This window comes from Chinchilla lanigera, unplaced genomic scaffold (assembly GCF_000276665.1).
Source record: "Chinchilla lanigera isolate Chin_1 unplaced genomic scaffold, ChiLan1.0 scaffold00066, whole genome shotgun sequence".
Lineage (NCBI taxonomy): Eukaryota > Metazoa > Chordata > Mammalia > Rodentia > Chinchillidae > Chinchilla > Chinchilla lanigera.
Window position 1 is genome coordinate 1,977,897 of NW_004955467.1, and position 12,407 is coordinate 1,990,303.

General features: G+C 40.5%; 1 protein-coding gene across 1 annotated transcript in view; it reads right to left on the reverse strand.

The window, feature by feature from the left end:
• LOC102017970 (zinc finger protein 624) overlaps positions 1 to 12,407 on the reverse strand; it is a 60,529-nt gene that overhangs the window by 20,611 nt on the left and 27,511 nt on the right. The window contains exon 7 of the mRNA XM_005399322.2: positions 3,622 to 3,725. Within this exon, the coding sequence (XP_005399379.2) occupies positions 3,622 to 3,725 (104 nt within the window). The remainder of the gene's footprint in view (positions 1 to 3,621; positions 3,726 to 12,407) is intronic.

Below are 12,407 nucleotides of genomic sequence, written 5' to 3' on the forward strand. Positions count from 1 at the left end.
CTTGAACTCACTATGTACCCAACCTGGGCTTGAACTCACTGTGTACCCCAAGTTGGCCTTGAATTGTGGCAATCCTTGTGCCTCAGCCTCCCGAGTGCTGGGTTTACAGGTGTGCACCACCATGCCTGGCTATGTCACTGGATTTTACTAAGCATGAAGAGAAAGATTTTGGCATGGAAAAATAATACTGGAATGTAATATGGGAATTTCTATGGAAATCAGTATGGAGAGCCCTCAAAAAACTAAACCTAGAAATTCCATTTGACCTAGCTATTCCCCTTTTATGCATCTTTCTCAAAGAGTTAAAGACATCATATTATAGTGATACATGCATACCCATGTTTATAGCAGTACAGTTCACAATAGTTACATCTTGGGATGGGCCTACATGCCTATCAACAGATAAATGATAAAGAAAACGTGATATGCATATACAATGTAGTATTATCATGCCATAATGAAAGATAGAGTCATCTGTAGAAAAATGGATGCACCTTGAGACAATAATATTAACTGAAATAAATCAGACACACAAGCTTAAATATTACATGGTTTTCAAGAAAGAGTAAAATAAAAGAAGAAAGGAGATAGATCTTTCTCAAATGGGAAGGGGATCAAGAGATAGCAGAGGGAAAGAGGATGAAAAAAGGAATTAAGATATGTTATGTACATTTACCAGCTCCACACAGGGAACGTAAACATTTTGTACTACAAACATATAGGAAAATAAAGAAATAATTAAAAAATTAAAAATAAAATCTTCTAGTCATGTGTGTTGGCACATACCTGTAATCACCAGTACTTGGGAGACTGAGGCCCTAGGATCCCCATGAGCTCAAGGCCGTTTTGGGCTACATGGTATGTTCAAAGCTAGCCTGAACTATTTTGCAAGACCCTGTCTCAAAAAAAAAAAATCTTCTCTCTCAAAATTGAGAGTGTGACACTGAGACCTGAAGACCCGAGCAAAGAAAAACATCATCTGGGGGGATTTCCATAATGAAGCCTCAAGGGTACAACAAAATGTACCCATAAATGAAATGAAATCCATAAGGTTTTCTCTTATGCTAGTGTTTCTCTGGATATATTTTTTTAAGGTCATGGATCTCTTTGCAAATATAATGGAAATTATGAATCTTCTCCCAGAAAACCTCTACATATAATGAGAAGGGCCTCAAATCTGAGGATATAAAACTCACCAGGTGTGTTATTTAAAAGAGAATTCTTTGGTTCCGCCCCAAATATAAATCAGAATCTCTACTCCAGATATGAGGCAAAGAAATCTACCATTTCAGCAAGAAACTCAGGTTCTTACCTTATGTCTGAAAGTCAATTCTGAAATTTTTTTTACATACTTGAAAGTGCAAGCAATTTTTTTGGTTTGTTTTTTGAGACAGGGTTTCCCTATGTAGTTAAGGCTTGTTTTGACCTCACTATATGTAGCATAGGTTGGCTTTAAACTCTTGGTGATACTCCTGCCTCAGCCTCCTGAGTGCTGGGATTACAGGTGTATACCATCATGTTCAACCCAACTGAAATATTTTACTAAGAGGACTTGACAGCCTAGGCTGTGACCCTACACAAGTTATCCAGGCCAAACTTCTGCCTCAAACAGGTATTTGAAAAACTCTTCATCTCACAGTTAGGAGCGATGCTTGTTAAGATTGAACATAATTTCAAACATTAATTGAGGCTTTTTGTTGGGAGCTGCTGGAGCTGGAAATTGGCCATATGCGTGAGGGCAGGACAGAGCCAGAGTGCCTCAAGCAGTCAAGCTACCTCAGTCTTGAGAAAAACATCATGCCTGGACAATTATAGTCATTAGTTGATAGGCAACACTGCTTCTCATGATACTAAATTTGCAAGAGTGTAAATAAACACCCCTATAATCATTGTTCAGTCCTCTTGCCATTGGGTAAGACACCTCTCCACTTGACCCTAGGCTTTGTCTCTTTATTTTTTAAATCCCCTCCCCATTTTCTCCTGGGGACCACTGAGAAACCACGGAGTCCTACAGCTGTTCTACCAAATTTTAACACCAATAAATTTTTGGGGGGAGGGGAGTTATAGACCCATTTGAGAACTATACCTTGTCCACAGCATACTGCATATTTACATGTGATGTTGCATATTATTTCAGGGGATTTGAAGACTGACTGCCCCCAAAACCCATACACTGATCTCTAAGCAGCTCAGTTTTATAAGGCTGTGAGGAAAAAATGAGCTAAGAGATAACACTAAACATAACCAGAAGCACTAGAGACCTACAAAAAGCAACATATTGCCAATTCCAACGAACTAAATGGTTTTCTGTGTCTTAAAAAAGTATTAGGAACGACCCGAGCCATCATCTCTTTTTAAATCTGTAAAAAGTACTAAACTCCTTAAGAATTTGTCACAGAGATTATGCTAGTAAAATATGTTCAACGAACCAGCTCCGCAATAAACATCTTTTAAAATTTATTTTGTAATCAGAACAACCTATGTTACTTAAACGAGTATATTCAGCTCAATATTGTATAAACATACACATAGAAAAAAAGTCAGTGATAAACCAAAACTCTACTAGACTTCTAGCACCTGCAGCTATGATGTGAATTACTTTCTACTCTTCTGTACTTTCCAACTAGACAGAAGTATCCATATTTAAGCAAGAGTTTGGTATAGGAATAAAATTCCAGGGGGGTTGTGCAAACCACAATTTCGGACTTTGATTTGGCTAACAGCAATGTGACTGTGGACAAGTCTCTTAAGTACAGTGAATAGGTTATTAGTAAATGAGGGTAGCTACATTATGTTTCTACTTTTGTCTTTTAACATTATTTAGAAGATATCTAGGTACTTCCTCAAAGTTATAATTTTCCTTGTTTTTTTTTTTTTTCCCTCAGTGTTGTGACTTCATCCAAGCTTTGTTTTTCTAAACGGCAGAATTATCAAGAGACTTAAAAAGAAACTTAATTTTCTGTGGTTCCCAAGTCGTCATAGTTACTTAAAAATAATGACAGGTCCATGTTCTTGCTAAGAACTTCAGTGCGTGGATCAGCCAACATTTCCCAACCAATGCGACAACGCCCTGTCTAGTCAGGGAGTGACAAGAGATTCAAAGGTAATCACGCGAAATGCTTTGACATGAGCCAGGAAGGAAAAGCTGCCTGGGTTAAGGAGAGCGCACAGCAGGTCGCCGATGGGAAACGCAGGGCCACCCGTGTCAGCTCGGAAGCCAGGCGGGCATCCTCCTGCCACTGTCGTTTTCTGCACTGCCCTGGTCTGCCCCCCGGGCCCCGCTTCTCCGTGAGCAAAGGCGCGGACTGGAAGACCCGGCACATCCGATCGGGTCGCCCGCGCTTGTCGAACCCCAGCCCAGGCCCCGCGCCCCAGCCCTGTGCGCGAGGCCTGCCAGGGTCTGCGGAGGCCCCGTCGGCCCAGGGCACGGCGACCGGCGGAGGCGGAGCCCTCGGGGCCTGAGAGCCGGAGGGCAGGAGGGCCGCCCCATCGCCCTCCAGGTGGGCGGGTCCGCCGGGGACTGCGGCCCAGCGGGAACGGCCCCGCCCCAGACGCTGCTTGCAGCCCAGCGCCGAGTGAGGGGCGGCGACGAGCCCAGGCTGCAGTCCCGGGCAGTAGTACCTGGCGGCCGCACTGAGGACGACTGAGGGCGCTCGCAGAGCAGGGCGGGAACTCTTCCAGCCATGGCGCGGGCTTGGCCGGCCGTCTCCAGGCACGCAGTGCGCCTGTGCAGCCGGGCACCAGGACTACAGCTCCCAGAATCCTCAGCGTCGAGACCACCCCTCCCTGTCCCACTTTGGTTTTGTCCTCATTTATAAAGGATTTGATTTTTTTTTTTGTCCAGGCAGAATGAAGGCACTTGTGTTGAGAGGCTATGACTGTCAAGCACTAACAATACCATTAGACGTTACTTGCACAAAAAAGACTGATACGATATTTGCCTTGAACATTTCTGTGCAAGTGAAGAAAACCACTATTCAGGATGCGATCCTGTAATCCCAGCACTTTGGGAGGCTGAGGCAGGAGAATCACCTGTTGGAGCACAGTCAGGGCAAGTTAGCGACTTAGCTAAACCCTGTCTCTAAAAAGTAGGTAGACATCCGTGCATACATAAAGTAAGGGGAAGGATGTAGCTCAGTGTCGAGGTCTCAAGCTCAATCACTCATACCACAAGAAAAAAAGAAAAAGAGAATTGACTGAGAATAGGGGCCTTATGTAACTCAGCTAAAACCTCAGGTGCCAGCTGAGTTGATGTGGACCCAAGCTTTTATCTTTCATTCTCGTTCTGCACTAAAAACTCAATGCCTTCATTATAATTTTGGGGTCTTTGAACCACGGTTTTCTTGTTTGGCTCATCTAAATAATAATATATTATTTCTTTTGCCGTAGTTCAATACTTTGAATAGCCAAAGACGATATACTCCACAGGTAATCAAACAGAACCCTCAGGGATGTCAGAGCTGCTCCCTCAGGAAAGACCATTTTCTTTCTAATACATTTCTACTCTTTGTGAGATTCATTAAGACCTCTCTCTGCTGCTTTGATTGTATACAGTGCCCACACAGGGTCAGCCCTCCAGGTGAGGATCTTCAGGGAAATTATAAAACTCAGTGAGACTAAACACAGTGCAAAACTGTGCTCGTGAGCTCAAAGGAACAGTGGATACTTTGGGGAAAATTTGACGTAGGCCAGTGACCCCTGAACAATCAAAGAGGAAAGCCGGGCGTGGGGATGCACACCTGTAATCCCAGCACTCGGGAGGTTGAGGCAGGAGGATCATTACGAGTTCAAGGCCAGCCTGGGCTACAAAGTGAGCTCAAGGCCAGCCTGAACTGCATAGTGAGACCTTGTCTCAAAAAGACAAAAAAAAAATTTAATTAATTAATTAAATAAAATTTAAAAATCAGAGAGGAAAATGCAAGTGGGAAATTGATCTTCTGGAGATCACAAGTTCAGCATGCAAAAAGAAAATAGATCACACAGGCATATGAGCAGATTACATATTACAAAAAGAAAAGACCAGCAAATTTAGAGATGTAACAATAAAAATTGCCTGAAAATGAAACAGAGAAAAATGATGGAAAAATGAACAGAGAAGTTACAGGACAATATGATGTGCAATAAGAATGCTACAAAGGAGAGAGAATATTTTTTAAAACAATGGCTGTTTTCAAAATTTGATAGAAATTTAAAATCCACAGAACAAACTTACACCCACACACACCATAATGATATTGCTGCAAACCAGTAATAAAGGGACTTTCCCCCTAGTCAGCATAAGTGAAACTGTTACTGGATTCTGAGGTGCTACAATCTCTTTTCAGAGGTGATTTCTAGGTCTTTTCTGTCCTGGACAAAGAATTAAATGAAACAAGCAGAAGCAGAGGCAGAGTTTCACATTTATTAAAAAACAGAAGGATAAGGGGGAAATGGGCTCTGCAGAGCAAGATTTGGCCCAAGTAAAAAGGGAGGAAAAATAAAAATAGACTCTATGGTGTAGGGTGGACTACCCTCAACTGGCAGAATAGCAAGCACTTAATGAAGACTGTCCTTTTTACATATTTCCCACACTGGCTTCAAGTCTAGGTCATCCTATCAAAAACCTGCTTGAGTTCTTGTGAGAAGTCCACATACAGGGTTTTGAGAACTGTACTGTGTTTGTGTTCCAGGATCTTGTCACACCTCCTTTCCCAGCTAGTTTTAGCCATACTATCTTCCTGCCTCAAAACTTTATTGTGGTCTCAATGCCATGAAGCTTGGGCAGGTAGCTGCCCTTCTAGGAAAGAAGGAGCTGGTAGAGGGCTTTACTTGACCATCTTCTTCTGGAAGAGGTTGTGGTGTTGTGGTATGATTGCACTTCTGGTGGCAGTTGACAGCACAAAGGTACAGGTGGCCATAACACTTGTAACAGATCATCTTGTCACAGTTGTACTTCTGGGTGAGCTAGTGTGGGGAAGCCTCCATAATGCTACCTCTTAAGCAAAGCACCAAGAGCAGGTAGACTTTCTGGATGTTGTGGTCAAAGAGAGTGTGCCATCTTCCAGCTGTTTGCCTGCAAATATCAGATTCTGCTGGTCAGGTAGGATGCCCTTCTTTATATAGGGTTTGGCTTTGATATTCTGGAAGATGTCACTGGGCTCAACCTCCAAGATGATGGTCTTTTTTGTTTTGTTTTTTGAGACAGAGTCTTGCTGTGTAGTTCAGGCTGACCTTGAACTCGCTATGTAGCAGAGGCTGGCCTTGAACTCACAGCAGTCCTCCTGCCTGAGCCTCCCTCCTGAGTGCTGGGATTACAGGCATGCACCACCACACACTGCCAAGGTGATGGTCTTGCTCGCTAAGGTCTTGACAAAGATCTGTATCTTTGTGCTTCCTCAGCTGGTCTGTTGAAAAGCAGAGACATCTGAAAAACAAATGAAAATAAAATGATGAATTTTCATCAGAAAAAATAAATACCAGAAGACAGTGGAGCAACATCTTTAAAGTGTGCAACAAATGAACTGTTAATCTGGAAATTCATACCCATCAAAATATTTTTCAAAAATGAAGGTGACTTGAGGGCCAGGGATATAGCTCAGTGGCACAGTGCCTAACTGGCAAGTGCAAGCACCTGAGTTTGATTCCTGGCACCAAAAAAAAAAAAAAAATAGTGAAAAATAGTGACTTAGTGAAATGAGATGGAGTAGACACATTTCTCCTTACACCTTCCACTATAAGTACAGCTCAAAACTCTTGAAGTGAAAAAAGATGTTAGAAGGAGTCTACCCAGGGGCCTTGGAACCTGAGAAAAAACATAGTGAGTTTCCTAGATTCTCATCTAATCTGACCTCCCAACATTATCTATTTGTGTATTGTCACTGCTGAGATTTGAATTCTCAATAAAACAAAAACCTCTGAGATAAATGCAGTCATCTAATGCCCTTCAAACTCTTAGGGACCTCCAATTCAACTCCACATTAGTTACAATAAAAAGAGAAGAGTTGACATTTTGGTATGGTGAGTTTAGTGAAAATTGTATATTCATATATTCATAGTGGCGTTGTAAAGTAGTGTGACTATTCTGAAAGCAAATTGAAATATATCATAAAAATCACTATATACTTGGAACAGTTAATTTTAATTTCTATGACTCTAACAATTAAAAACACAAAAAGGGATATGTACAATGAGAAACATGCTATTATTCTAATTCATTATATCTATTACTAAAAAATTAGAACAAGGTAAACACTGAACAGAAGAATAAAGATCAAGAATAACATCTTGTTTAACAAGGCGAACTTCTTAGATTTTCTGAGTTACATATGTGTACTTATTGCTTATTTAATACAAAAGCATAATGAATGTAGGGATAAAATATCTAAGGAAAAGCACCCAGAACAGACTATTAAATGAAAATGCTAGTAAAGACTCCAAGGTAAGAGACACAGATAACAAAGAACCTGACAAGATCCAGATTTTAAAATAGATGGCTAAGAATTGATTAGATGGCTATTAAAATTCCCCTCCTCATTAAGTTATAACTGGTTATGAGCTAGACAATACAAAAATTTTGATTTTTGAATATAAAAAATTGATTTTCTCTTGGAGTATTTGATATGTGTTCTATGCAGCCATAGGCTACAGAGACTGATGTATGAACTCTTCTTATGAAATCCAAAGGATAAGAGATAAGATGTCCAGTTGTTAATAAGAGGTGGTTGCATTAATGGTTTATATTTGAGTTCTTTGAGGTAAAATATGAATCACATAAGCGTGGACCAAATGAAGGCCACATGGGAGATAGACTCATTTTGAATTCTGTATCTGAGGGCTGCCTGAGAGAGTAAATGGGAACTTTAGCAAAGGAAGCTAAGAAGTGAGTAAGGAAGAGGCAAACAGTGCAAATCTACACTAGCACACATCAAGAAGATTATACAACAAGGAAAGATTGCTTAAGAACCTTTAGAAATACTAAGTCATCTTTAACCTCTGCAAAGTTATTAAGCACAAAGTAAGCCTACAACAGTACCAGTATACAGTTTCTTATCTCTCCTCCTGCTGCTAGTTCAAACATTGAGGAACTCTAGGCAGCTTATAAGGGAAAAGGAAGATGATGAAATTGTTTATGCTGTCTTGCAGTGTAGGATTACCTATATGAACCAAGAATGAGCTGGAGAAGGACAGACTTGACTCAAGTTCAGACTGAATCCTTTATTTTTTATTTATTATTTTTTATTCTAAAGAGTAAAACAAGGATAACATAGTAATAGGGGGATTTACCAAATTACAGACAAAGTGGTTGGAAATTATCAATGGTTGTTATTTTACCTATTGGTATCTTCAAGATAGTATCTCAGGAAAACAAATAGACAAATAATAGTGAGTTACAGACAAAAGTGGTAGGAAATTATCAATGGCTGTTGTACTATACTTTGGTATCTTCAAAGTGGTTTCTAGAGAAAACAAATAGAGCTATACATGAGTGATCAATTAAATAATCATGGACTATTCTCAATGGTTGTTGTTGGAAACACATAGTAATAAACATACATCCATTTACAAAATAGCATAGGAACAATACAAACATTATAGAGTTATGGACAGATTGGTAGGAAATTATCAATGGCTCCTGTAATACATGTTGGTATCTTCAAAGTGGTTTCTCAGGAAAACAGAGCTATGCAAGAAAGATCTAACAAGAAGTTACAGCCTAGGGGTTGTGAAAAATAGAGGATTACCTCCTCACCAGTGACTCCTTTCACTGAGGTGTGAAGCTGGAAGAAAGGCCAGGATTGCAAAGAAGGACCGAGAGAGTAGCACCAGTGTCCAGCAATAGGCTGTTTACCTTTTCCTCTACAGTCATGATTACCTGGGGGTCCTCCATGGAGATGACGGTCTGGTCAGAGGGAGAAGGCTGAGTATGCCCTGGGTCCCTTCATTCCTGTTGGACCAGCTGGTAGGAGGGGTCTGAGCTCTGGGGCCATTGCTTCAGAGGGCAGTCCGACCTCTAGTGGTCACCTTTACAGTCAGGGCATGGCCCCAGGGGCTTCTTAGGGCAGTTCCTCTTGAGGTGGCCTGGCTTTTGACAGTGGCAGCAGATGAATGTGGTCACTGAGCTCTTCTTGGGGCCCTGAGAGTCAGACTTAGGGTCTGTTTTTCTTAGTGCTGCAGCAAAGGCAGCTGCATTTTCTCAGTCTCTTTGTTTTCTCTCCTTGGCCTTCTCCTTGTCACGGCTAGAAAATACTGAGGAGATAATTCTTACTATCATCTCAAGTGAGCTATCTGGGGCAAAAGCCATTTTTTGCAGCTTTTTTCTACTATCTGGGGCTTTTAAGTTTATAAGTAATAAACATCTTTAAGAATAATTTGTCCCTCTACTGAACTGGGATCCAGGGAAGTATGCTTTATCAATGCCTCTTGTCAGCAATCTAAGAAAGCAGAGGGGTGTTCCCTTTTTTGAGGGGGGCCTCTGTTTCAGCCATCAATGGAGCACCCATGCCAATCATTTCTCCAGCCTCCCAGCTCATTGGGACCCCACAGTCACTTAGTGTCCTCTCTGCAACCATGAACACAGGTGGCAGGAATATATGGATGAAGTCCTCGGCCCACTAGTCAGTCTCAGTACCATCAGGTGTGAAGTGTCCCAGGCAGGTAACCTAGACACATACCTTCTCCATGAAGGCAGTTCTTCAGAATCTGAATATTGGGCACCCATGTAATCCATGGAATCTCGGTGCAGACCTCTCCAGAGCTCCACACACTCCTCCACTGCAGCCTGTAGAGTCAGGAGGAGAATGGCCTCCAGGGGGTCTCCCCAGGTATTGCGCAAAGCCCTCCTGGTTTCCAGCTCCCGAATGGCTCTTGTGCCCCCAGTCAGCTCGACCTCTGAGTCATCGGGCATCGTCTGCATTCTCGTGTTCTCCAAGTCCTTGTTCAGCAGCTGCTCCTCCGCTGACTCCGGACCTTTCTGGTTCTCAAGGGCAGGGCCAAGAGTGTGGTATGTTTTCCCAGGGGTTTCTCCATGTCGGGATGGTTCACGGAAGTCCCCAGGCAGGCCTCTGCGGCCAGGGTGGGGAGGGCCAATTGTGTCAGTGCTTCTCTGTTGCATGATAGTTCTCGACCGCGTGGCTTCCCGGGCACCTGCTGCCTGCTTCCCGGGCACCTGCGCCTGAATCCTTTAATTATATAGGATGATGTGTTGTATTTTTCTATGTTGTGACTGTACTTTTACAGATATAATCACAGAAAGTTTTTCCAAAATGTTATCGAACTTGTCTGAATTTTCACCCAGAGAGACCTAACTTGCACTTTTCAGTTTTAAATTGAAGGTGATCATAGTTACTTACTTCTTTTGTGAGATGAAAATTATATATCCAGAGAACATAAACATATATTATAAAATAAAGATCAGATAAATACATTATAATATTTCTGGGTAGTAGGATCTCAGGTGACTGCACTTTCACAAATATCACAGGAAATTTTTTTCCAAAATGTTACAAGGTTTGCCTAAATTTTCATCCAAAAGAAGGAGACTCTGGGTCTTACTTTTCTCTTTTAAAGTGAAAGTGAAATATAAAGCTACTTATTCTTTTATCTCATGAATTATAATTGTAGCAAAAAATGCCCCCCAGCCAGTCTATTAGTTGTCCATGTAATAGTTCCTGTTACTGCAGTCTCCTAGAAATGGCTAGTCACTGTGATGCACATTGTGGGAACCAATCAAAGACAGCCAAATACTCTACATCTGTACCACTCCTTTGCAACCCCAAAAAACTTCCCTCCTTGGGCCTTTGAGGCCTGATGTTTTGAGTGACAATTGTTTCCCTGTTGATTCTGTGTCAGTGCCCATGGATATTAAAGAAATCTGTCTCCAAATCCTGAGTGTTGTTTTGATGTTTCTGCTTGCTATTGCATGGTAAAGCCCAGAATATAAATATACATTACAAAATAAAGAATATAAATATATTATAAAATAAAGCCCAGAATGAACACAATATAATACTTCTGGGTGGTAGGATTCAGGTGACATACTTTCTTAACATTTTTTCCCTATTTTTATACTTATTACAAAACTAATGTTATTACTATAATAAAAACAAGCTACTTTTATTTTGAAAAGAGTAAGTATAGCAGAAATCATATACAATGTTTGTAGGGTTGGTGGGATTATAAGGACCGTCTTTTTCTCTACATCCTTATTATTTTTGCAATATTTAAAGATTTTAAAATGTACAATTAAAAATTTTTTACAGATCTTTTCTGTGCTAGAATATATGTGTTATGACTTTCTACTCAGGTTCTCATTGTGTTAACATTATTATATTTATGTTAAAGAAATTGTAGAGCCAGTGCATTTAAACTCTTTAAAGGTTGAAATTTAGCGAGGTGTGGTGGTACACACTTTAATCCCAGCATTCAGGAGGCTGAGTTAGGAGGGTTGTCACAAAGCTAGCCTAGGCTATATAATGAGTTTGAGGCCAATCTGTCTAAAAAAAAAAAAAGCAAAACAAAACAAAACAGAAAAACACTAGTCTCCCCTAGGGGAAAAAAACCCCAACTTTTAAAAAAGTTGACTACAGTTGCTCTCTGATTTATAATGGGATTATATCCCAATACATCCAACATAAATTGAAAGTAACATAAGTTGAAAGTGTATTTAATACACCTAATATGTTGAACACCATAGTTTAAGAACACACAGCTAAAATTATAATTAATAGGAAACATCTGAAAGCTTTTTCTCTCTGATCTGGCATGAGGCAGTGATGCTTACTCTAGTCACTTCTATTCAACATAGTACTAAAAATACTAACAAAAGTAAACAAGAGAAAGAAATTAAGACCATTTGTATTAGAAATTGAAAAGTAAAATTATTTCTATTTGGAGAAGACATTATCCAATATATAAAAAATTCCAAAGAGTTCACAAAAGACTATTAGAACTAATAAATGAATTTGCTAGAATTGCAGGATACCAAATCAATGTACAAAAATTAGTAACATTTCTATATACAAATACTGATCTGTTGCAGTCTGTGAATATGTCTACACAGAGGATGAGAAAGATTATTCAGAGATAAAATGTTAGCTCAGTCACTAAGAGGACCCAGAGGGGTTGCCACCTCAGTGTAAGAGAGCTTCAGGAAAACAGCAGCAAGCAGAGACCTCTGCATTTATTTATTTGTAGCTCAAGGCTATAAGAACAAAGACACAGAAGAAAAGTATTTACAGCATACTGTATAGGAGTTTTCGTCAGGGGACAGGGCTGAAATGGAATGGTTTATTATGTGATATGTGTTGACCTAATTTATGTGATCGCTTTGGGGCTGAGAGGATACAATGGCCAAACCAAACATCTCTGGCAACAAACAGATTTTAATTCTGCTGACTGTTGTCCTGTAGATTATGTTCTAAACTCCAACA